Source organism: Micrasema longulum, unplaced genomic scaffold (genome assembly GCF_059751315.1).
Source record: "Micrasema longulum isolate JH-2025_06_02 unplaced genomic scaffold, ASM5975131v1 h1tg000454l, whole genome shotgun sequence".
In the NCBI taxonomy this organism is placed as follows: Eukaryota; Metazoa; Arthropoda; class Insecta; order Trichoptera; family Brachycentridae; genus Micrasema; species Micrasema longulum.
In genome coordinates this window covers 298,019-322,232 of record NW_028277653.1, presented here as the reverse complement: position 1 = coordinate 322,232, position 24,214 = coordinate 298,019, and the positions used below count along the sequence as shown (strand labels likewise).

Sequence of the window (24,214 nt, the reverse complement as noted above, 5' to 3'; positions counted from 1 at the left end):
GGCGTGTTGTTAAGTTTTTCTCTGGTTCGATTCCCAGCATAGGTTAGAAAAAAAACTTCATTACCTATTATCTATTTTCGATTGGTTAGTAACTTTTTAAATTCGTGATTTTTTCAAAATAATTCAAATAGTAATCTCCCAATGTCCACTCACCGAAGGTAAATTCAAATTACTCAGATGCTCAGAATGTTTGATTAAACTAAAAAAAATATTTACTTAAACACTTTATATACGTTTAATGTTTACCATATTGATGTGCCATGTATTGGTTTTTTTATTGTTATTATTATTGTTGTGTTTCTGATCCTATACAATATTTGTGATTATATACTTTTGTGTCTGTGTCAACTCGACAACAAACTGTTTGTCCCATGGAGTTGGGACTTATGTCTCAAATAATGTTTTTAAGTAAATAAATAAAATAAATAAATACACAGCTTACATATATATGCATGACAGTAGGCATATTGGTTTAAGGAAATTTGTTTCTACCTACCCAAACCTTTCAATCTGAGAAAATCAGTGGTATATGAACATATTGTTGGTATGTTATAATATTTTCATTATAAAACAAAATATTGATAAACATAATATGTATAATTTTTTTAAGAAATAAAAAATAAACTAAATATCTACACTATACTAAGAAGAGGGGAGGGGGTAAAGGAGAAGGAAAGAGGGAGGAGAAAAGAAAAACTCAAGTATTCAGGATGTGACATTTCATACGTGGGTACTGCATTTGAGTACTACGTTTGACAATTACAACACCAAATGAAAAAAAATGTTGTAGTGTAAAACCACCTTTAAAATATTTGTTTTTTTTTTTTTTAATTGAAAATTTTGAAAAAATCCACCAATTATTCGATGTCAACGATCCCGAGACCTCGAGCATGGTTGATAAACGTGCCAAGTACAAAACCACGAGCCGGACTTTTATCCACTCAATTTCCTTTTTCAGGATTTTTACATGAGAAAAAATTATAATAATTTTAATTTTAATCAATCATTTCACTACTAGCACCTCGTATCATTGGATAGTCGTTCACCATAGATAAATTTATTGACAATTTGATAAAGACAAACTTTGTTTTCAGTTTTCGGCAAACGTCAGTGTTCCGAGTTGAGAATTCGTGAATCTATTAGGCTATTTTTCATAATAATTCTGCCAACTTGATGTAAAATACATTAAGTTGTAATGCCAATAATGTTTTTTCATATAATTCACACACTATATAGTTTATAAAACGTGCATAACTAGTTAAAAAATGTTTCTTAAACCCGTAGCGCCTCATGTATTTGAGGCGATTGAAAGTTTAAATATTGAAGAGCTGATGAAATTTACAGCTGAAGATATTCGTCCTATTTTACCATGTCTTGTTCGAATGGCTTTGATATCACCAGTGGAGTTACCAAAATATTGCGCCGAAGCAAAGAAAGACATTTTGACTTTGCTTGCCGGTGTAGAGCTGGTCAACTCGATGGTCTCCCTGTTATCCATAGAATTCCATGCCCTGGAACACGATTTGAAAAAGGAACAGCAAATGAGGTATGTGAAAATATGGTTGGCTAAATTTTCACAATTTTTATTATCTGTCATATAACCTCAAATAAAGTTTACTCTAAAATATTTTTGAAATGATCTCAATGACTGGAATTTATATAAATTATTTATAGCCGTGTTTGAATATACCATAACCAGTAGGTGATCTCATCGTTTGGTCAAAGGAGAAGCAACTTCGCACATGGCAAGAATATTGGGTAGCCTCCTCCCAAACCAAGGGAAGACATCTTTTCCTATTGAAACCAAATGCAACAGAAAATCCTCGGTTTTCCAAAGTGATTCTGAACAAATTTGAGACATCTTCCATTTGCAGAATGCGCGTTGGGCACTGTTGTAATGGTTCCCACCTGTTCAGAATCCATGTCTGGGACTCTGCCATGTGTAAATGTCAGCTTGAGGTGGAAGATCTAAATCATGTTTTTTTGGATGCCCCATAAATGATTGTTATTCTGAGTTCCTATCCGACCTGTCCCAATAAACATTTGTTATAATTTTATGTAAATATGTAGCTATAAATGGTATCAAGTTACATGTGTATAGTGTATGTAATATTAAATACTAACACACTAACTTGTATATAGTACTAACACATGTGTAAATATTTAACTAAGTATAATCTGAAACTCGACACTGGCTAGAACACCCAGTTGGGAGGTGAAAAAGCCAATAAAAAACTAAGAAGAAGAAGAATATTCCATAATTTACATCTTTTTATTTTTTTCTAGACAAAAGCCTGGTTCTTCCCGTCAAGAGTCATTCCTTATTCAGGGTGTTGTCAACGGTTTGAGTAATGAATTTGAGCGTTCTGACTCCACGCGACGCGTGCGACTAGTTCTTGCTGAGCTTCTGCAGCTACAGGCGCAGATCTCAGAGTACAACCAGAGCAAGGCGAGCCCGCAGAACACTGGAGACATTTCTATAAAGCCATCCGAGCTGTTTGACAGTGATGTGTATTTAGAGGAAATCTCGGATGTTATTTGTATCTGCCTCGCGGAATTGCCCGTTCTTCTTAACATTACAGACATCTGCGAGACTCTTCTGTATGTGAACAAGGGACCGGCTATTATCTGTTGGGTGGTCGCCAACATGCCTGACAGTTTTAAAGAAGGTATCCACATACTTCGTAATTTTTTTAATTTAAAAAATTGTAGTGGCTGAGACGCTTACTCTATTCTAGAAGACTCCTAGTTCAATTCTCGGTGAAAACACTAGTAAATGTAATTTTCCGCAAGACTGGCTGTAATTTACCACTGTAATTGAGCCTTCTGGGCGGTTTTGGTGGAAAAAATAATAATAAATAAGTGGATTAATTATGATCAAACTAAATGCGACATTTGAACTGGGTTGTGATCCCGTGGTAGTGTTGTAGACTCAGGGATCAAAGGTTCGAGGTTCAAACTCCACTCTACCACAACTCAATTCCCATTTTTTCAACACAAGTTATATATTTATTTATACATCAACGGTTCAAAGAACATTTTACAAAAAAATGTTTTATAGGAATAATATCAGCAGTGAACAATAGCAAATTATGCAAGTTAGTTATGCACGACTTATAATAAATGGTCTGAAAATTTAAATATTTGGGTAAACAATTAGAACTCAAAAAATTTATTTAAAAAAAAGTATTACTTCAAGCTACTTAGTAACAGTTCTGAGGAATTTCACGAGTTAATTTTTTAAAAAACGAGGAATCCCTTTCCAAAAGCATCATCCTTCAAAAAGAAGCAAATATTTGCAAATTTAGCTTTGTAAAAATTATATTGGTTTAAAAATTTAAATGCTATAAAGATAAATCAATTTCCATATTTCACATTTCTAGTGGTTTCTCACTTGGTGTGGAACGCGGACCGCAGTGAGGAGGAGGGAGCAGGGGGCGTCCGCAGCGCAGCCCTAGCGCGCCTGTGTGCGATGGCCCCTGGACACGCCCTGGCAGTGCGCGCACGGTGCGCCGACGCCTGCCGTCTGCCGGCCCTGGCCATCTCCATCACCCTGGACCACGCCGCGGCGGATGCTTCCTCTACTCACAGTGATGTGGCAAGTCCAACTTTGTTTTCCAGCACATAATTAATTTTTCTATTAGATTTAGGCAAGTAATGCATAAATGGGCAAACAATCACTCGTTTTAGGGGACACGCTTTACAAAGCTATAATATCTGTGTATCCTGACTAAAAAGGTACGCTGTAATGTGATCCGAAACATCGAAAGAGTATGAACAACACACGGCATAATAACCCAGAATAACTCATTGTGTAATGAATGTCAAGCTTGTGAGTATTAAAAATATGTTTTTTTTATTTTCATCAATATACATTTTTACACTTTTAAAATTTCACTTATTTTTAAAAGTCACTAAAATCCCACCAAACCACTTTCTGTGGATTAATACTGTAAACAATCAAACCACTTTAACGCTCTATGATTGGACGCGATAGCTAGGTTACACGTTTTCTATTATATTTTTAGTCACTTCTACACTCAAATTGCACTTCACTTTGATGGAGTACTGACAATATTATCATTGAATTATTTTACTCGGCACACAGTGCGTTTTACCTTACAAAAAGTACATATTTCAGTTTCATACAAGAACACGCTTACAGGTTATAAAAAATAAATCACTATGTGCATTTAAAATTAAAAAGATAAAAAAAGAAGAAGTAGGTATATCCTTTAAACGTGCATGAGTATATTGAACAACAAAATGTACAAAATATAAATAAAATTTATGTAATTTAACTAAGGTTTTTTTGTACAAATTTAATTTCCTCATTATGGTATGGATAAGGAAAAGAATTAAGGTGGTTTACCCTATATAAATTATGAAAAAAGTTTATTTTTGCCATCCAAACTACTCATTTACTGTATTCAAAGCAAGAAAGATGAAAAATAGTACAGCTTAATTTCTATGTACATAACCACACCTGTTCAATAAATAGATTAGTATAATAATAATATAAATACGTATATAGTTTTATTCCACTTTTTTTTTATTTTTAATAATAAATTTCATAAAAGGTACATGTTTTCTTCAAATTCTATACAAATCTATTTTTATACATCTAGTAAATGTTACCACTGTAACTCTCCAAAAAAAGTTACTAACTCTTGTGCTTGGAGAGTGACTTACACTGTTGAAGTTGTTTTATTTATAATTTTTGCCAGTGATCGGGTTTCATCGTGGCATGCGACTGGTGGTAGACTAAACAAATTTCTACGTTATATACAAGTGCAAGCAGGGGTTGTCAATCATGATTTATGGGAATAAAAGAGTTTAAATAAACGAATTTAAATATAAAGTAATAACAATTATATGAATTTCGGACAGCATCTCAGCCACATCATCTAGGTGAGTGATTAATCTGTGGGTCGCTGTCCCCAGGGGGGTCGCAAAGGTTCTTTTCATGTAGAAAAGAAAAAATATGAAATTTTATGTGAATTAAACAAACAAACAAAGCCTCGCTTGAGGGGCCGCAGTTGCAAGCATGGTACAAGTAAAAAAGTAAGAGTTTTAGAGCCATACACTATAGTAAAAATATAATGTCAAGAATATGAAGGCCGTATGTTTTTTTATTTTTTTGACAGTTTATCAAATTGTGATTCTATTTTTAAGACACAAGTATCCAAATTCGGCCTCGTGGTGTAATGGTCAACGCGTTTGCCTTCCAGACTGTTTATCGTAAATTCGTGTAACAAAAATGATCAAGCTGTGCTGTGATTGGTGTACCAATCCAGTGCCTTATGCACCATTAGGTGTGGAAAGGGAATGATGACTCAAATTATTTTCTAATTTGAGTCTGTTTCTCTTTTGAATTTTTATGTCCACCATTGAAGAATGGTAGAATGTGGCGAATGTCACTAACAATTTCCAAACTTCCCTTGTCCCAGCTCTGAATATTCTAATTTTCTCTTCGTCTAGAAGACACAAATTAAATTTCATTTTAAGCATGGCGTCTTAATCTTATTATCTTGCTACTGATGGCCCTCTGCGTTCGCTCCTGTCTTGTAGGCACTTTGACTTTTCGATTAATAATAATATGGTCTAAGTAGAAAATAGAAAGAAAATGTAATAGGTGCATCGTCATTGAAATCTGTGACATACAACATATAGTGTGATAAAATAAACATCCTGGAGGGTCACCAGATTTCTTTACTCGAAAGAATGAATTTATTAAAAAGATTTTATTAATTTTCTTGAGTAAAGCTTTTATTTTTAAACTTACAACTCAAAAAATTAAAACACTACTATTGGTGCATAGGTTTTTTCAGGGCCTTTGTTATTTATTAATTTATGGACATGGTCCATTGTTAACGACACGCTGTAAAACGGACCAGTGAGAAAAGGAAATTCTTGTTGACGATTTGTTCATTCATACTAGCCCATACAAAACTGTCCTACGGACAACAATCCGGAAACATTTGTGATAAGTTTATGCACCGTTAATTATGTTCATGTTATTATATCAAAATTTTGAATCAGTCAACAATATTATGAAAATCCCTCTCCTCCACTCCTCCACTCTATTTCCTCATCCCTTAACCTTCTTGCTCTTTTTTCTCTTTACTGTGTAACATGTTCTCTCATTATATTTGTGAAAAACTTTTAACTGGATGTATGTACTATTTTTTATATATTATATTTTTATATTACTATTGTTTTTCTTAAATATATATAGATATTTTTTTTTAAATACAGAAAATAAATTAGTAAAACTCTATTAATAGTCACCTTCATTTGAATACAACGTAAATCTTTACATGACAACTTAACGGGAGACAAAAAATACTTCTAAAAATCAGTAATTTTGTATTGTTTGGTAGTAATTTTTTTAACCAAATATTTTATTTTTAAAGTATACATGATTTTTAAGTGTTTTATCCAAACAAATATTAACTATTGACTTATGCTGCATTCCAAGGTATATATAATATATTAATTTGAGAAATAAGTTTGTAGCGTTTTTATCAAAGAGTTTTATTTGAACAAAAAACAATAATTATAACAATAAATTAATCAATTATATATTCGCCATTGCTGTTTACGACCTGCTCCCGCCTCTCGACCAATTGGTTGATCCCGTTCCGCAAAAAATCGCCCGGCCTGGTGTCAAAGAAGCTGTTGAGCCAGTTTTTAATATCCTCTCTGCAGTTGAAGGTAATACCCCTCATTTGATTCGACATTGAGCGGAACAGGGGGTAATCGCTTGGCGCCAGATCTGGAGAGTATGGCGGATGCTGAAGAACCCCCCACTCGAGCTCTTGGAGTGCGGCTTTGACAGCTTGTGCAACAGGGAACCTGGCGTTGTCGTGATGGAGAATGGTTTGGTCTTGTGGATCGGGTCTCTTCAGCTGAATTGCCTCATTTACGCAGCGCAGTTGGGCAATATAAAGTTCCTTGTCGACCATACTGTTTCTCTCGAGCATTTATATGTATATAAAGTGTAAAATAAATAAATAAACTTAGATCATGGTCTTCTTCGGGTGGAGGTCTTGCTTGAGTCTCAGCTTTGGCGTATCTCTAAAAATTAAATTATTCAAAACAATGATTAGCACAGTTTTGTAGAGCAGAAAGAGCTCTTTCGAATAAATATAAACACTTTGCCCAACAGCAAACAAATCGTATTAGGACAAACGAAAACATAAAATGCTAGAAACGTATTCCTCAACCCAATATGAAACTTTATACGAAAAATGTGTTTTATCTCTTTTCTATCAACAATTTCTACGACAGAGATAGATGCTAGTTTGTTCTCTGAAAAATATCAAATCATAATCTCAAAAAATAACTTGCTTTGTATTCAAGGGGACAATATGTAAAGAATAAATTTTAAAATAAAATATATGTCCACAGGTGGCGTTTGTGTCAGGCCTCCTGCTTGGCAGCGAGCAGGCGGCGCGCAGCTGGGTGGCCGCCTTCCTGCGCGGAGGCGGCAAGCGGCGCGAGGGCAGCGCGGGGGCCACGCGACTCCGCACCGAGCTGCTGCGCCGCCTGCGCGCCGCCGCGCTGCGCCCCGAGCGGGCTCTGCAGGCCTCAGCCCTGCTGCGACTTTACTGCGCGTTTAGAGGGATAGCGGGCATCAAGTTAGTACTCAAACCTTTTTTTGTGTGGTAGATGCGCTCCGCAAAAAGAGCAATGACTTGCATAGAAAAATTGGATGCATTCCATAAACTTTAAAAACAGCAATTTAAATATACCCAAAATTGAATTAAAAAAGGTTTAAAAAATTAAGGAAATAATATGGTATTAAAAATTGCTTTAAAATCTTTATTCATTTTTTTTTTAATAACATTCTTGGTTACATATTGTTTTGGTAATAGCGGATGATGGAAAGGAGTGGAAAAGTTTGGAGAAACATTAGACCCCTTATCCAGCTGTGGAGATTTGCGATATAGCTCTCGAAATAAATAATATGGTCAGTAATGGTTCTTCACAATCAAAATCAGCGTCAATCTCACCATACTTCAGTGTGATTTCCTTCAAAACACTGCCACACGTGCCAATGTCGAGCCAACTGAACGCAGTTATCAAATAAAATAAAACTGGGATATTTGTTGGCAGACCTAAGAAATCTAAGCAAGGCGGAGTGAAAATCATAATTAGTTCTTTAGTTTTTAGTATGAAAAAGTAAATTTTGTCTTGTAGGAATAAAAGGGCAATCAAAAAGTAAAATGAGAATTTTTAATAGAACTAACAGATCAGATGTATTTTTGAAGAAAAGATACATTTAAGATAGTTTCTAGTTCATCATATCGACACTAGAAAGGAAAAAGTTTACTTTTTAAGTCACTTTACAGAAGTGCCAATTAAAGGTTTATTTTTTTTTTATTAATAAAGGATATCATTTTATTAATTTAAAAAAAACTTTCATTGGCTCTTCTGCTAAGTTGCTGCATGTCGCTTGGTAACTTGCGTCGATATGTATATTCACTTTTCAGACTATCTTTCTTAAAAATCGATGTTGAACTGATTTAATATTTTTTATGTGGAAAATAATGTGAAGATCATAATATAGTATATATATTTTACCTATACTACAAAAGAGATGGAAAACACATTTGAGAAAGAATTTGAAAGTGTAGATTTACAAGGCTTAAGCTTAAGCTTAAGCAATGTCTTTTAGCTGACCAAAAACAGTTGGTACAGCTTTTACCTTTTTTTCTGTACAGCTCTGTCAGTGGGCAGACTTGTACATATAAAATGTATTACTTAGAAATGAGGTCAGGAATGCATAGGATGAGGAGTCGGGTAAGGAGTTTGGAAGGAACTTATTACTTTTTAATATTCACCGTTTTGCCTGTGTTTGGACATCCATGCATAATTTATTTTTATAAATATACATTATTTATATGTGTGAACAAATAAATGATATAATTTGTTTCAGATTCCAAGATGAAGAGGTAGCCTGCCTTATCCGCTTGGTAACTTCCAAGCCACCACCCACACCCGCTGGAGTAAGATTTGTGTCTCTCAGCCTGTGTATGATCATCGCCTGCCCCTCACTAATTGGTACATTTCATCATATCTCAGTAACTAAGACAATTGCGAAAATTGTAAAAAGTAGATTTTAATTTGTATGTAGCCATAAAAATTATTATATAAATCTCTGCAGTCTCGCACATTATGTTAAAACATATAAAATGTAGAATTAAAGTTTATTATTTTTATTTTAGCTTTACCGGAACATGAGAAAAAGGCCATAGAATGGGTTCAATGGCTCGTCAAAGAAGAGGCTTACTTTGAAAGGTAATTTCATGGGGTTTCTGGCACAAGTTGTTAACTAACATTTGATTTATTGTGAAATATTACATACATATATTAAAGTTAAAAACTCATTCCATATCAACAATTCAAATAAAATCACAAGTTACATATTATGTTAGAAAAACATCGTATGTTAAAAATGCTTTTTTTCGTAGGACTTTTTCAGTGTACAATACAAAATTTAAAAATATAGATTACACAAACATCACTCTGTCAGATTAAAAATTTACACTAAAAATGCATTATGTAACTTAGTAGACATTATAATAATAAATATGTACATCTCCCTTCCCCTCCTTATCCTCTCTTCAAGCATTCTTGTCCTAATCCCGCTCAATTTACAGTAACTTAATGTTCTTAAAATAAATATAAAAATTTTTTTGATTATTAAAAAATATTTACGAGTACATGAAAATAACATTTTTATATGTATAAATTATATGTATTTATTTGATATGTAATATATTTTCTTTAATAACTTTATATACTATGTGGAAATCTGTTATTAGTTCTGAGTTTATACACTATATCTATTTGTTTACTATAAATATGTATGTAGAACTGTTGATTTCCCAAATAAAATAAAATAAAATGTATATTTTTTTGGTTAAAATTTGTAGTTACAGACTTGTGCCAGAAACCCGGTGAATTAAAGATTCATCTTTTTTCTAAAAACCGTTCCAAAATTACTTTAATTGATCAGAGTTAGGACAAAGGTGATTTAGTTAAGCAGATGCCTCTATGATTTCATCACAATAATTGTAAAGTAAAAGAGATCTTGTTTTGTATACCATGGTTAGATTCTTGCGTGGTATTGAAGATGCTGAATAGTATTTATTCTAGTTTATTATAACTCTAATAAATATTACTAGTAGTTGGGCTCTAAGCTTATGACTTTAGTTGGAGAGTCAAATCTAGAATGAGCTTGCCAGGATATGTGGGTATGCAGAGGACTTAAGATAATATGTTGTTACCTACAACATACCTACACTCCTTACAAATATTTATTAGTTTTTTTTCTGTACAATAAATCAGTTTTTTTTCAACCTGTGGATCACGGCCCCAAGCAAGACAAAAGTAAAAAATTATGGGATAAAAATCTGGCATCCTGGGAGGGGGGGTAGCACCAGATCCTAAGAAATATATCACTACCCCCCCACCTCCAGGACCTTAACTTTTACATTGCTTATGACTGCGACCCCCTAAACAAGGCAAAAGCTGGTCCTGGCGAAGGGGAGGGGATCACCAGATGTTTTTCTACTCGTAAGAGGGTCGCTTATTCAAAAAGGATGAAAAACACTGCAATAAATAATAGTTATAACAAAAGATTTTTTCTAGACTAGCCAAAGCATGTGATTCATTTTAACCTCACAAAGTTAGTGATTATGATGGATAATTGTTAGGAAAAAGGGAAGAGAAATTCCAGCGTAAGTCAATATATTATATATATTCCAGTGCCTCTGGTGTGACGGCATCCTTCGGTGAGATGCTCTTACTGATGGCCATCCACTTCCACTCCAACCAGCTGTCGGCTATCTGTGACCTCGTCTGCTCCACTCTAGGCATGAAAGTTCCCATTCGCCCCAATAACATGACTCGTATCAAGCAAGTCTTCACTCAGGAGATATTCACAGAACAGGTACATTTCGATACATAAACAAAAAGTTCTGTCTTAATACATCAATTTTTTGTTAATTATATTTTGGTTTATTCAGGTGGTGACAGCTCACGCTGTGAAGGTGCCGGTTACAGCCAACCTGAATGGAAACATCCCCGGATATCTTCCCGTGCACTGTATACACCAACTACTAAAGTCACGAGCATTCTCTAAACACAAAGTCCCAATTAAGAGTTGGATTTACAAGCAGATCTGTAATTCCACATCCCCTCTGCACCCAGTACTTCCCAATCTTGTGGAAGTCTACGTTAATTCCATATTATTTAACAGCACAAAAGGGGCTGTGGAATACGTTAATGAACCCATCACAGAAGAAGAAATTAGAAATGTTTTCCGCAACTCCGTATTTGGTGCACACTTTGATAGTAAGAAGAAGGTATACAACTTGTCTGAAATGGAAATAGATTCCAACCTCACAGATGAAGTTCAAATAGAAAAACCAAGTCTAACATCTCAACTACTTCTTCTTTATTATCTCCTGTTGTACGAAGACGTTCGGCTTACTAACACCGCTTCTCACATTTCCAGTGGACGTAACATCAAGTGTTATTCTACAGCTTTCTTGTCAGAACTCCCAATCAAATACTTACTGCATCAAGCGCAAAGGGACCAACTAAGCTATGGTGGATTATTCAGTCCTCTACTCAAATTGTTAGCGACACATTTCCCCCATCTCTCCCTGGTGGACGACTGGATGGATGACCACATATTCGGAGACGCTCAGCAACCCTCGACCTCCCAAGACAACGGCTTGACTGAAATGTCAATCATAGAAGCATTCACCGGTATTGAAACTAGCCCCTCAAAAACTGGAAAAGTTTTAAAACAAATGTTAATGAAAAATCCAACTGATATTTGGCCGTTTGCCGAAACATTTGTATTTTACTTTAAAACTATTTTGGGAGATAAAGTTTCTAGACATATCCAAGAGATGTATCGGCAGGTCTGGCTTAGATTGAATACAGTCCTGCCTCGTTGTTTATGGGTAATGTCGATCAATGCGCTTTTAAATATAAATAGTACTTCGAGGAACGTTATACTTACGCAAGAAAATATTTTAGTAGATCCCCTGCAAGTGTTAAGATGCGACGTGAGAGTGTTCAGATCCGGTCCCATATTAAAAATAGTCCTGAGAATATTAGAAGCGAGTCTCGCTGCGTCCAGAAGTCAACTAGCCAGGCATTTGCACGATAAGCCTTTGATAGAAAAAACTGGACAATTAACATCAGACTTGGAGAGAGACGAACTAAAAAATGCTTTGGTAGCTGCACAGGAAAGTGCAGCTTTGCAAATATTACTGGAAGCGTGCTTGGAGACGGCTCAGGACAAGACCCATCCTGAACTGATGTGGTCTCTTCGGGAAGTTAGGAGTATAGTCTGTTCATTTCTCCATCAGATATTTATAGCAGAACCATCTCTGGCCAAGTTGGTACATTTTCAAGGTTACCCCAGAGAACTCCTTCCTGTGACTGTTCAAGGAATTCCCTCTATGCACATCTGTCTCGACTTTATCCCTGAATTATTGAGTCAAGCTTCTTTAGAGAAGCAGGTGTTTGCTATAGACCTCGTATCCCATGTTTCTATTCAGTATGCCCTACCGAAAGCGATGTCCATAGCTCGACTCTGCGTTAACACTCTATCAGTATTACTATCTGTTCTTCCATGTGACCTACGCGTGGATCTATTCCAGCCAGTTCTTCCTTCCTTGGTGAGAATTTGCACGGCTTTCCCCCCTCTTTTAGAGGACATAACCTCACTCCTGATGCAATTAGGGAGAGTGTGTGAATCTCAGGCATCGCTCGGCCACTCGTGGAACGATGTCAGCATTTCTGGGGAACTCGCGTACACACAGTCTAAGATGCAAGAGAAAACTAAAGTACTCATGGCTGAAGTATTGTGTAGAGATATCCAACATACCATGAATGAGATAATTAAGAAAGCTGTGCTTAATGACAAGCTTTATTGAAAAAAAAACTATACCTACATATATGGGTATTTATTTGTATATACATTTGTAATTTAAGATTTTGTTTAGTGCCTGTAAACATTGTGTTATGTTAAGACTGGTAATAAAAAAACATATGTAATTTTTTGTTTGTTTATTTTAATCTCAAAAACATGTTAAAAGAGAGTTACTTTGTTTTGTGGGGTGCTGCTCATCTAATTGTCGGTATTCCAATGCACACTTATTTCGTCCAGCAATATTCCCTATTTCATGGTGAAGTTGTGCCTTAAATTTTCAATGTAAAATAACGACAGTAAAAAATGAGAACAAGACCAAAAAATATGGATGTATGATATTTAATAAAACATATTTTACCTGTAAGTAGATAACATCCTTTAGTCTACTGATGGCTTCAACTTGATTAAACTTTTGTTTGACATTCTCCAAAAGATCAGAACACAGTAACATCACTTTTTTCCTTACTTCTCCTGCCTTTGGTGCGGATGCTATACGGCACTTGACATACAGCAACATTGCTAAATAAAAATATGTAATTGGTAGAAATATATATACATAAATGGGGGCAGATATCGTTACATAATACATTGACTCACCTCTCGCTTGATCAAACGGCCCTCCGTGTGTCATGATGGTAGCTAAGACAACTTGCACAACTGCTAGAGCATTTGTAACACATCCCAGTTGTAGCTGTATGTTAGCGACATGCATTTCTACAATGGCTGCCTGGTAGTCTAAAAAGTTATCCAGAGCCAACGAGAGTGCTTTGTTTAAAAGAATAATGCTACTCGATGATGTTTTATTTATTGCGCTAGAAGAATTCTCCACCTGGGCCCAAAGCGCCATTGCCTTTATACGAAGGGTTAAATACAGTTGGCTGTCTTCTTCCGAACGACAGTGGTCTAATACATCATTTAGGCAAGCCATAGCGTACACAGGTTCTCCTCTATGGAAATGTATTTCGGCCTTAATCAGCTGACTTTCCCAACGATCTAAGGACGCTAATTGGTAAGCGGCCTGTTCGGCTTCTTGCCATTTACCTAAAAATAAGTTTAAAACAATTAACAGTAGATTTAACACAATTAACAGTAGATTTAACACAATCAATAATTTTATTTTCCACACCAAATTGTTGAACCACCACTGGTAGGAAATTACAACAGAAAGGGGCAAGCAGCTATAAGCTGATATGCCCCTATTTTTATAAGTTCAGAGCATTCACATGACAGGATATGTACGCGCGGTAGTCAATAGACACAATATCGTCTTCTCAAACCGCGCGGATCAACTGTACAGGTCGATACAAGTTTGTAGAACTTGTACCATGCGCTGCTGCGCGGACCCGCGCGATGAAAGATCTCGCGCGCGGTTATGTAGACAATAAACACTATTTAGTATGATCTTGCGGAACTACTAACCGCGCGGTCATCTGAAATTAGCCTAAAGAAATAACCCGCTAAGCTTCTAGGATAGGAGGCGATATGGAAGGAGGTAATGAAAAATACACCACAACACCCAGACCGATTGAGAAAAAAATCTTTCTTGGATTTTTTTCTTTCAACTGGCGGGAATCGAACCCGCGACGCCAGTTTCACAGTTAGTCGTCTAACCAACTGCGCCACAGCGCCTTATTATTTTATTATTAATCTGGTATTTTCACGAATATAATATATGATGCTTGGGTGGTGTTGTGCTATCTCTTGAGTTAAACCATTATACACATCCACCATCATTTACCCGATGACAAACTATTACAGTAAAACTTCGTTTTTATGTTCCTCAATTTAACGTTTTCCCGCTTTTTATGCCGAAATATTTAGGTACTGTTTTCTTCCATTCATTATCATTGAAATATTCCCCCCAATTGAAGTTTTTTACGTTTTTCATAACCTCGGTTTTACGTTGAAAATTTTTCAAAATTCATTCGGTCTGTCAAAAGACGAGTCGAGCTCGCCGCGTGAATGGAGAATAAAATTGAGGTAAATAAAAAAAATATTAAAAATTATTGTCTCAAACTAAATTCAAAATAGGTGCAATATAATTTAGGAAGAAAAAAGTCTACATCAATACATTAGGATGCAAAAAGATTAAAAATGTGGTAATAGAAAAATTATTTGAAGTTATAAACATAACGTGAAAAGAAGATAGTTTAAACAGTTATCATAAAAGTGTAAAACAATTTTTCCGCAATGTAAATGACAGTTGAAGCGTGCCATACTAAAAAAGTGATACCATATGATTTAAATTTCCCAATATTTCGGGAAAAAATCATTTTATGCAAATTCAAATATTTATTTTAGTGTTTTTAAGGTTAAGTACCTACATTAAAGTATTTATGCATGTTTTTTTTTTTTAATTCAATTACAAAAAACACATTATAGATTAGTATTGATTGAAAAAATACAAAATATTTTTAATTAAATCATAGGTTAAATATAAATAATTCAATATTCATAATCCCCAATGATGTCAGTTTTTACAATTTTTCTGCTGTATATTTTGTATAGTCTAGTACAATAATTATATTTTTATGTAATTTCATTTTTTCCATACATTTTTCATTTCCTCACTTGAGCGTTTTCCTCAGTTTTACACTTTTTTTGTTGCTCCCTTGAAAAACGTAAAATAGAGGTTTTACTGTATTTAATAGTTTATCGGGACAAAATATGTTTTAATACTTTGTTTTCTTTTTATAATGTATTAATATTGTAATAATGTGTATTTTATTAAATAAAGACATATCTGCCATTAATAACATAATTTTTCGCAGGATTAAGATTGTATTATTTTAGCTATTCTAATTTTCTTGAATGAGCTCTCAGTTAATAAGGGAATATAGTGATTATGATTAATTACTCAATAAGTATACAGGTACATACCAGCCATGAGAGCATACTGTGCGGTGATCAGGTGCTGAGTTCTCATCCAAATCCTTGAGTGTGGAGGTGAGGGAGCTCGTGTGCGTGCATGCTGGAGGACAGTTGCGGCGTGGTTCCGCTGTCCTGCAGCAGCGAGAGCTTGGGCCGTTCCACACGCCGCCAGGCATGATGATTCACTATCCCACTCTCCGCCTGGGGATGAAACAAAATATAAAGATATTGTAAAAATAACATAAGTATTGTCTATTGTAAACAAACTGTATTTTTTAAAAAACATACATAACGCCGTTGATATTGCAATACCACATAACCTGTTTTTTTTATGAAAATATTTTACTGCAATAAATTTGTTAAAGGGACTAAGAGTTGTTAGTTTTAAATTAATGCTATTTTTACTCTAATTAATGTTGGTTTCTTTGAAAACGCATTTCAGGTTTCCCTGCCAAGAAGATCAATGTACGCAGTATTGCAGGATTACCGACGATATGATATTCAGACTACAATCAAGAAACCTTTTACTTAAATCTCTGCTTGAGAATCCAATTCTAGACAACTTTTTAGAAAAACAACATTTGTGAGGAATTCTGATTAAACATTTTGCAAAACAGATGACTCCTGGCAAAATTTTATTCAAATAGGTTTGCAAATAAATATGAAATTAAAACAACTATACCGACCTGTATTTAAATTGAGTAAAAGCTGACAGCAAATGGATGAAAGTTCAGATTTCCCATAAAATGCCCAAAGTGCTGCGCGGTTGGCTAAACTAGTCTGCATTAGATCCGTCATGGAGTTCTGACAATGGACCACATCACCCTTCATCATTAACTGAAAAAGGGGTCGAGTTAAAAGTGTAAAAAGAGTAAAAAGTATGCATAAAAAGAAGGCAGGTGAAACCTCAATTGATGTAGGTGAAATTTCTCCAAATTATTTTGCTTAATAGGAATATTTTCAGTAGTTCTACCAGACAAAATCATTAAGGTGATCCTAAACGAAAATATGATGGTAATTTTATTCATAGATGGAGCTTTTAAATTTTTTTATTGAAAAATGCCATTTTCACATTTATTTTCAATGGAAATTTTACAAAACTTGGTTTGCGGAAACTTAACACTATATAGATTGTAACAAATACCATAACAATATAATTTATGTCCTTTTCACAAAATTGTGTAAAAATCAAAAAATAACTTATCTTATTATCAATATAATGTAAAGTTTTCGCAAACCAAGTTTTGTAAAATTTCCATTGAAAATAAACATAAAAATGGCATTTTTCAATAAAAAAATATAAATGCGCCATCTATGAATAATTAGTTTCATATTTTTATTTAGAATCACCTGAATTGAAGAATCATTGAAGAATATTACTTGATAATGATTTTCAGAAACATGCACTTGGATGTTTCCATGCCAAAAATAGTTTCTTGTGACACTAATTCAGATTTTTTTACGAACAACATTAGCAGACTTACAGCTATAAGATGGGCTGGTATTGCCTTTCTCACTGCTCCATGCTGGACGAAGGCCTGAGCGGCCAATGCCGCCCTGTGGCGGGCGGGGGGTGCGGCCGAGGAGGGGGCGGCTGTGGACAGTGGCGCCCGAGGGGGGCCCCCAGTCCCCGCGCCACCCCCCCTCCATGCCCAGCAAGCTGCTTGCTGCAGACAGGCCGAGTCCCCCGCCTCCTGACACATTACCATGGCCTCCTTCAGGGCAGAGAGACATTGCTCCCTTAAAAAATATATATAATGCGTTTTTAAGTAACAAAATAATCCTGACGGTCAATTTATCTACTGTAATTGTTATGAGACATCTCAAAGGCACTGTTCAATATTTTTTTTAGGCTACTTATCCTTTTAATAGGATATTATTTGTTGTCTGCAAAAAAAGGCAAAAAAAAAATGTTTTTATTCAACTGTATCAGGGTGAAACGAGAGTCAACACAGCACTTTAAATATCATGAAAATATATATATACAATTTTGAAATGTAAAAACAATAAAAATATTATCACAAAGGATTTTTTTATGGCTGTCTTTTTATGTTTTTATGACAAAACCTTGAAATAATAAAATTAGTGAGTATAATAATTACTTGTGTCCGAACTGAGCATGCAATATTGCCAGATTCAATGATGCATATCGGAATATTCTGTTTCTGTCGGAGTAATTAGATGGAGTGTTGTTAGCGGGAAGTAAATTCGAAACACTACGATCGAAACAGCTGTACAAACTGTCCATTGCACCGCACAACTCTCGGGAACGAAGACAGTTCAAGAAGCTTAGAAAATGCTGAAAATAATAGTGTAATATAATTACATCTTTCAATTCATGGTACTTTGAAAAATCTTACCTCTACAAAAAGTCACCGCAAATCGATTTGAACAATACAAAAATGATTTTACTGCACACAATTTTTTAAAACGAGAAGAATATCATGATAGGCTTAAAAATAGTTGATAATAGTCAGCTCCTTAATATTGTAAAGCGGCACAAAACTAAAGTATCTTGACCATGTAATGCAGGAACAACTCTTTAACTTTTAAGTCAAAGAAAAGAAAGGTTGACCACAACAAAAACTATTGCAATTAACAATTTAAAATATGATAGAAAGAGCAAATGCTGATTTTTTTTTTGAAGACAAAGTTTTGCCACAGACATTGTTTTTTTAATGTTTTATTAATAACAAAATATGACCAGTTTTATTTTTATTCGTGAGATTCTTCAAGGAAGCTGTATTTTATTCTTAATTTGACAAAGAATTTAACTGAAGATAATTTAAATAAGATTGATGGTGGTTTATTAAACGTAATAAAAATTAAATACATTATTTATGTTTAAACCATTAAATTCAAGTATCAGTCACAATTTATATTTATAAAATATGACTGATACTTGAATTCACAAATTTCCATATATCGCTCAAACAATGAAACCAGTCACTAGTTACTCCAAATTTGTGGTTTTAAATATCACTTGTCTTTTATTTTGATAAAAAAATTAAATAAGAACTGTCAAATGTTTGTAAAGGCTTAGTATCCTAATGTTTGGCTTTTGACCACAATTTAATTTAAGTATACATATTAATGAAAATTCTCATGAAACATGGATTCTTACAGCTTCCGCGTAGTCAGGATTGTCCCTTAATATTTGTGAAATGGTGTTTTGTAATCTGGGAGGAGATAAGGCCCGAGGTTCTCCTCCCTGGAGTAGAGCAGCCTGCCGTGCGGTCACCAGCTCTGCTTGTTTTCGGGACCACTGACAGTGCTCAAATCCACTACAAAAAAATTATAAAAAACTTTGAGAATTTAAGGTAATGTTCAGTAATATTTAAACTTGCTAATTTAACTTAATTCACCAAAACTAGATACTGTTTTTATAGAAAAATACTAGGATTATAGGAGAATGAAGTTGACAATTGAAATATACCTGTCTCTGTCAAATAGTATCTTCTTTCTGGAGCCCTCCATGCTTGCGAAAAACTTTTTCTCTTCATTGGTCATCGCAACATCTGGGGAAGTTTCCGATGCATTCAATTTCTTCAACAAGAAAAAATGCCCATTATTCGCCGATATTTGACGGACATTGTACACATTAACTTTGTAAATTTTAACTTTTTATTTTTTTTTGAAAAAAGAAATATTTGCGTTCTTATGATTTACCCAAATATTTAATTTTGAGGGCCATTTTCAACGAGTTGTAAATAACTCACTATTATAAAATGGAATCGAGTTGGGGTAGAGTGGGATTCGAACCACGGACCTTTGGTCCGTGAGTCCTAGACACTAGCCACAAGACCACAACTCGATTTATTAAACTATTTACATTTATATATTTTGTTTTGTAAAATCAATAGTGCTGCATTTTAAACAAACGGTAATAAGGAAGTTAGTGCTATGGGAAATAGGATATAAAATAGATTTTCTTACACATAGTCAAAATTAGAGCATTTAATGAGGAAGTTCAGTGGTTTTTTTTATTATTTGTTAACCCTTACCGGTCCAATGTCGAATCTCATTCGACATCGATCTTTTCCATATTTCATACTTTGGAAAATTATAAAATATAGATAATAAGGCCATTACTATGTACATTTCAAAAATAAATCTCGTTTTTACAACAAATAGAGTTTTTATTTTTTAAATGAAAAAAATAGTTTCTATAATTTTCCAAAGTATGATATATGAAAAAAATCAATGTCGAATGAGAATCGACATTGGACCGGTAAGGGTTAATAGACTATTAAACTGAAGAAAAAGATTTTTTTTTAATTTTTACGTATCGTATTATCAGCATTATGATTTTTTTTAAGTTTCGTATTTCTGAAATTACTCCGCGTGTGTCGTCTCAAGTTCTCTTCCACTTCTTCTAGGTCAATTCTGCCAATTGGTTCGTTAACTTACCGGAAACCGGAAATCTTTCGCAACTCTCTTATCATTGGTTGATTCATATGAACAGGTGACATTGTTCAATGTAGTTTATTTTTATTTTTAAAAAAAATTATGCATTTTCAAGAAACTTTACTGTAAAACTGAATGCTCTAATTCTAATTCCGCACGTAAGAAAACATTTTTGTATCTAATCCACAGAAAGTATTCTTATATTGATTTTAAACAAAGTAAAATCTATTAACAGAAAAATATTATTTTTTTTGCTGTAGAATAAACTTAACAGCTTTGACAAATTTAATGACTCGAGTTATTTAGAAATATAAAATATATACTCACATCTTTACTGATACATCGCATGAGAGCTCCTGGCCTTCCACTCTCATAATAAGAACAAAAAGAGCGGTAGACGGAAGTAACTTGAGAGAATGAGAGTTTATCCAAGAATACCATCATTCGTCTTATAAATATTCCTGATAAATTAATGTTGAATATTAAATTCACATATTTTTTAACTTTTAAAATTAAATCTGAACTACAGTACAGAAGAATAAAAACCTTATTTGTGAGACACTGGCTTAATGTATTTAACAAAATATATTTTCAAATGATGTAAAACATATTTTTTAATACAATCACAAAAAAAAATTAGCAAACAACTACTTTAAATTTAAAAAAAAAACCTTGGTTTTCCAAAGTGATTCTGAACACGTTTGAAACATCCTCCATTTGCAGAATGCACATCGGGCACTGCTGCAATGGTTCTCACCTGTTCAGAATCCATGTCCGGGACTCTGTCGTGTGCAAATGTCAGCTTGAGGAAGAAGATATAAACCATGTTTTTTTTGGGTCCCCCATTAATGATTGTTATCCTGATTTCCTATCCGACCCCTCCGACCCAACTCATATTCTAACTCTCCTGTCCCCCACCCAATAAACAAGTATTTAAAATTCTATGTAAAATTGTCAAAATATTAACTAACATGTATATACTGACACATGTGTACATATCTAAATAAACAAAAAAAAACGAAGACTCAACACTGGCTAGAACACCCCCAACTGGGAGGGGGAAAAGCCATAAAAAATTAAAGAAAAAAAAAACTCCTTTAAACAGAAAAAAACAAGTTTAATGCGGCAAGTCGCATCATTGACTATTCTTTTGCCAGCCATGACCCCATATGTTTTCCTTTAGTTTATAAGGCAAACAGACATATTTTGATGGCTTATAAATATTTAGGAGAAAATACGGTATTAATATATCGAAAATTGAAAAAAGGCAATGAGCCCGTTTTCGCCATGTACTCTATTTGTGTATGCATCACTTTCCTTTATCGAGTTTTGCTATGTTTTTGTTTTCAATACCCTTTCTGGGCCCCGATTTCAATGGGAAGTTAACAGAGTTATCTTCGACTGTCTATAAAGAAAAACCGATATTTGTGTACGAAAATGAGTATATTTGTATGAACATTTAAAGTATCTTCATCGGAAACCTATAATTTAACATGTTTAGAAGAAAAAATTGAATGCATATTCTGCATTTCATACAGAAAACTTAATTTTACTTTGTAGATAAAATTGAAGATAAATGTTGACTTCCCATTGTAATGGGGGCCCTGGAGATTGGTAAATTTTAATTTTTCTTTTTTTAGACATTTCAAAAGAGGTTGAAAAATGCTCAGACCATTTTTTCACGCTTAGGCAGACAGTTAACTGAGAGCGGATTGTGGTCGTAAAGTCGAACAATCATAAGCCGCTAGGTCGTAAGTCAACGACTACCTATTTATAGTTTAACAGCCGTGGTGACATTAATAGTCCCTGTTTGACTTCTTTAGGAATGTCAAACCACGGTGCGAATGATGATGACAAATAGTTTTATACCTGCAACACTACTCTTGCTAATGAAGACACTTGTTTCAGGTGTCTCTTCCACCATCAGCCTCTCAACAGCGTTAGAGACGCAATCAATAAGGGCATTAACTCCATCTTCATATATCTGCTTCAAACGAAGGCAGAAATTTTGCAAATGAGCACTCAATAAATTATACTTCCCGGATGTCAAAAGGGCTTCTAGTTCCTTGAATTCTAAGTCAGGTGACTGAAAAAAACCAACATTGAGTATTCGTTGAAACACATTACAATACGATCAAGAAGACTGTTAGTAATCTTAAACAGTCCAAACCTGTATGAGTTTCAAAACCAGCATACAAAAATCTATACGATATTTAGGTGACATTGTAAAATCAAACACCATCATGTCTTGAGCTGAAATATCATTAAATACGCATTTACATTAATTGAAGGATGAAAATAAATCCCTGGGTAAATATTTTCTTACGAGTTTATTGTAACTACCTTTCCTTTTTAATAAGCAATATTCCCTTATAAAAGCAATAACTGCAATTTTGTGGGATGTGACGTTTTCAACATTATTCTTTTTGCCGCCATTCAAATTGAAAAAATCTTGGTTATCCATTGTTGAGAAAGCCATTTTGCGGTTTGAAGAAGTAAAAAGTTTAATAAAATAAATCGTTTTTAATCTAGACTGGAAAACTATTTTGAATGGAAATTTTTATCATTTTTAGTAACCCACAAAAGTAGTAATTCAAAATAAAAATTTTCAATATCATAAAAGACTGTAGACCAAACAAAAGTCAAAGATAAATTAGACAATTAGACATTAACTCAACCAGAGACTATATATTTACTATAATATAACCAGAAACTAAAACGTAAACTTGATAGATAATTCGTCAGAAATAGAAGGGAAGTTTAAGTTTAACTTACGACACAACCCCCTCTAGAGGTGGTTTTGCTTACGACCCGTTTACCAATACCGACATACCGACTAGAGTATCTATTCTCGATCCCAAATAAGATCAACCCACTACGATACGAAATTAGGTTCGTACTGCGTATACACCCGCGATGCTTTTGGCTACGGTATCTATTTTATAATACTAACAGCGTTGCTAATTTTAATTTTCCAAATTCCCCAAAAATCTAAATCAAATTACCCAAATGGAGAGAAAACAAAGTTTCGATTCCCCACATAATTATCTCAAGAAAGAAAACACAGTTTTGATAAAATATCTATGTTTATAATATAACATAAAATAAAAACTGGCTAGAATCGTGAGTGTAGCGAGGGTCCACCATCGGTAACTTTGTCATTTATGCACATATATATTAGGTACCATATTTTTTAATTCAAACAAAATAGACTTAAGGTCTAATCATCCTCGATATTTCGAGGAGACGTTAGTGGGATCTTACAAATTTTGTTATTAACCTACCTTAGGAATATTTTGGGCTTTTTTATCAACAACTTTTAACAACCGTTTATATTTATGTGACCCAAATACTGGCCTTTTATTGGTTGATTGACAGATAAGTGATTTTTTAATACTACACCAATGAGTAGATATCCGATTTTGAAATCAACGTCAAAAAATGGTTATTCTGTGTTGGTAGGCAGCATTGTCGTCAAACTTTATTTGCCATAAATGTGTACAGTAGAATAGCAGAATGAATTTCAAAACAATATGTATGTCGGTATCTTATTTTAAATTAAGTTGATTTACCTATGAGTATGTCGGCTGAAACGAGAAGGAATTTATTTTTATCTGTTGCTATATTTTATATTTAAATTAAACCCATTTAATACATACAGCGCTGCTGATAATCAGTCTATATGATTTGTTTAGCAGTGCCAATGTACTTAATATATAGTACATAAATATTATTGTTTGGCTTTATTATATTTTATTTTTTTTATGTTTATTTTATAACTCAACTTAAGATAAGATTGAAGAAGTATAAGATCGAATAAGTATATTTTTCTGTAAAAGTGTGTTTTAAATAAATAAATAAAAGTTAAATCTTCTAATAGCAGTTTTTATGCTCCATTGTCCAGAATATGTAGATTAGTCAATATTTTTTAGCTGGAAGTCTTTATTATTTTTGGCAATTCAATTTAATATC

The 24,214-nt window shown here is 33.9% G+C and overlaps 2 protein-coding genes across 2 annotated transcripts; one reads left to right on the top strand and one right to left on the bottom strand.

The window, feature by feature from the left end:
• Positions 1-1,086: 1,086 nt before the first annotated feature.
• Positions 1,087-13,089, top strand: IntS2 (integrator complex subunit 2). The gene is made up of 8 exons (XM_088226671.1): positions 1,087-1,546; positions 2,287-2,669; positions 3,384-3,598; positions 7,414-7,643; positions 8,945-9,069; positions 9,234-9,306; positions 10,780-10,963; positions 11,040-13,089. The coding sequence occupies exons 1-8, from the start codon at positions 1,266-1,268 to the stop codon at positions 12,966-12,968; spliced, it is 3,420 nt and encodes a 1,139-aa protein (XP_088082797.1). The 5' UTR covers positions 1,087-1,265; the 3' UTR covers positions 12,969-13,089.
• ida (anaphase promoting complex subunit 5 ida) lies at positions 13,077-22,917 on the bottom strand. Its single transcript, XM_088226672.1, has 13 exons — positions 22,586-22,917; positions 22,413-22,495; positions 22,112-22,328; positions 20,570-20,703; positions 19,272-19,381; positions 18,960-19,119; positions 17,938-18,134; positions 17,320-17,575; positions 16,522-16,672; positions 15,845-16,036; positions 13,562-14,005; positions 13,323-13,483; positions 13,077-13,232 (listed from the first exon to the last, which is right to left on the bottom strand). Exons 1-13 carry the CDS (start codon positions 22,719-22,721, stop codon positions 13,113-13,115), a joined length of 2,361 nt encoding a protein of 786 aa, XP_088082798.1. The 5' UTR covers positions 22,722-22,917; the 3' UTR covers positions 13,077-13,112.
• Positions 22,918-24,214: the final 1,297 nt, after the last annotated feature.

Excerpts from the sequence above, each read along its gene's own strand:
- IntS2 (XM_088226671.1), top strand. The coding sequence starts at position 1,266 with ATGTTTCTTAAACCCGTAGCGCCTCATGTATTTGAGGCGATTGAAAGT. Across the intron at positions 1,547-2,286 it reads AAAAAGGAACAGCAAATGAG|ACAAAAGCCTGGTTCTTCCC; the intron begins GTATGTGAAAAT and ends ATTTTTTTCTAG. Across the intron at positions 10,964-11,039 it reads AGGAGATATTCACAGAACAG|GTGGTGACAGCTCACGCTGT; the intron begins GTACATTTCGAT and ends TGGTTTATTCAG.
- ida (XM_088226672.1), bottom strand. The coding sequence starts at position 22,721 with ATGGCTTTCTCAACAATGGATAACCAAGATTTTTTCAATTTGAATGGC. Across the intron at positions 22,496-22,585 it reads TTGCTTATTAAAAAGGAAAG|CTCAAGACATGATGGTGTTT; the intron begins GTAGTTACAATA and ends ATGATATTTCAG. Across the intron at positions 17,576-17,937 it reads CATGCTCAGTTCGGACACAA|GGAGCAATGTCTCTCTGCCC; the intron begins GTAATTATTATA and ends ATATTTTTTAAG.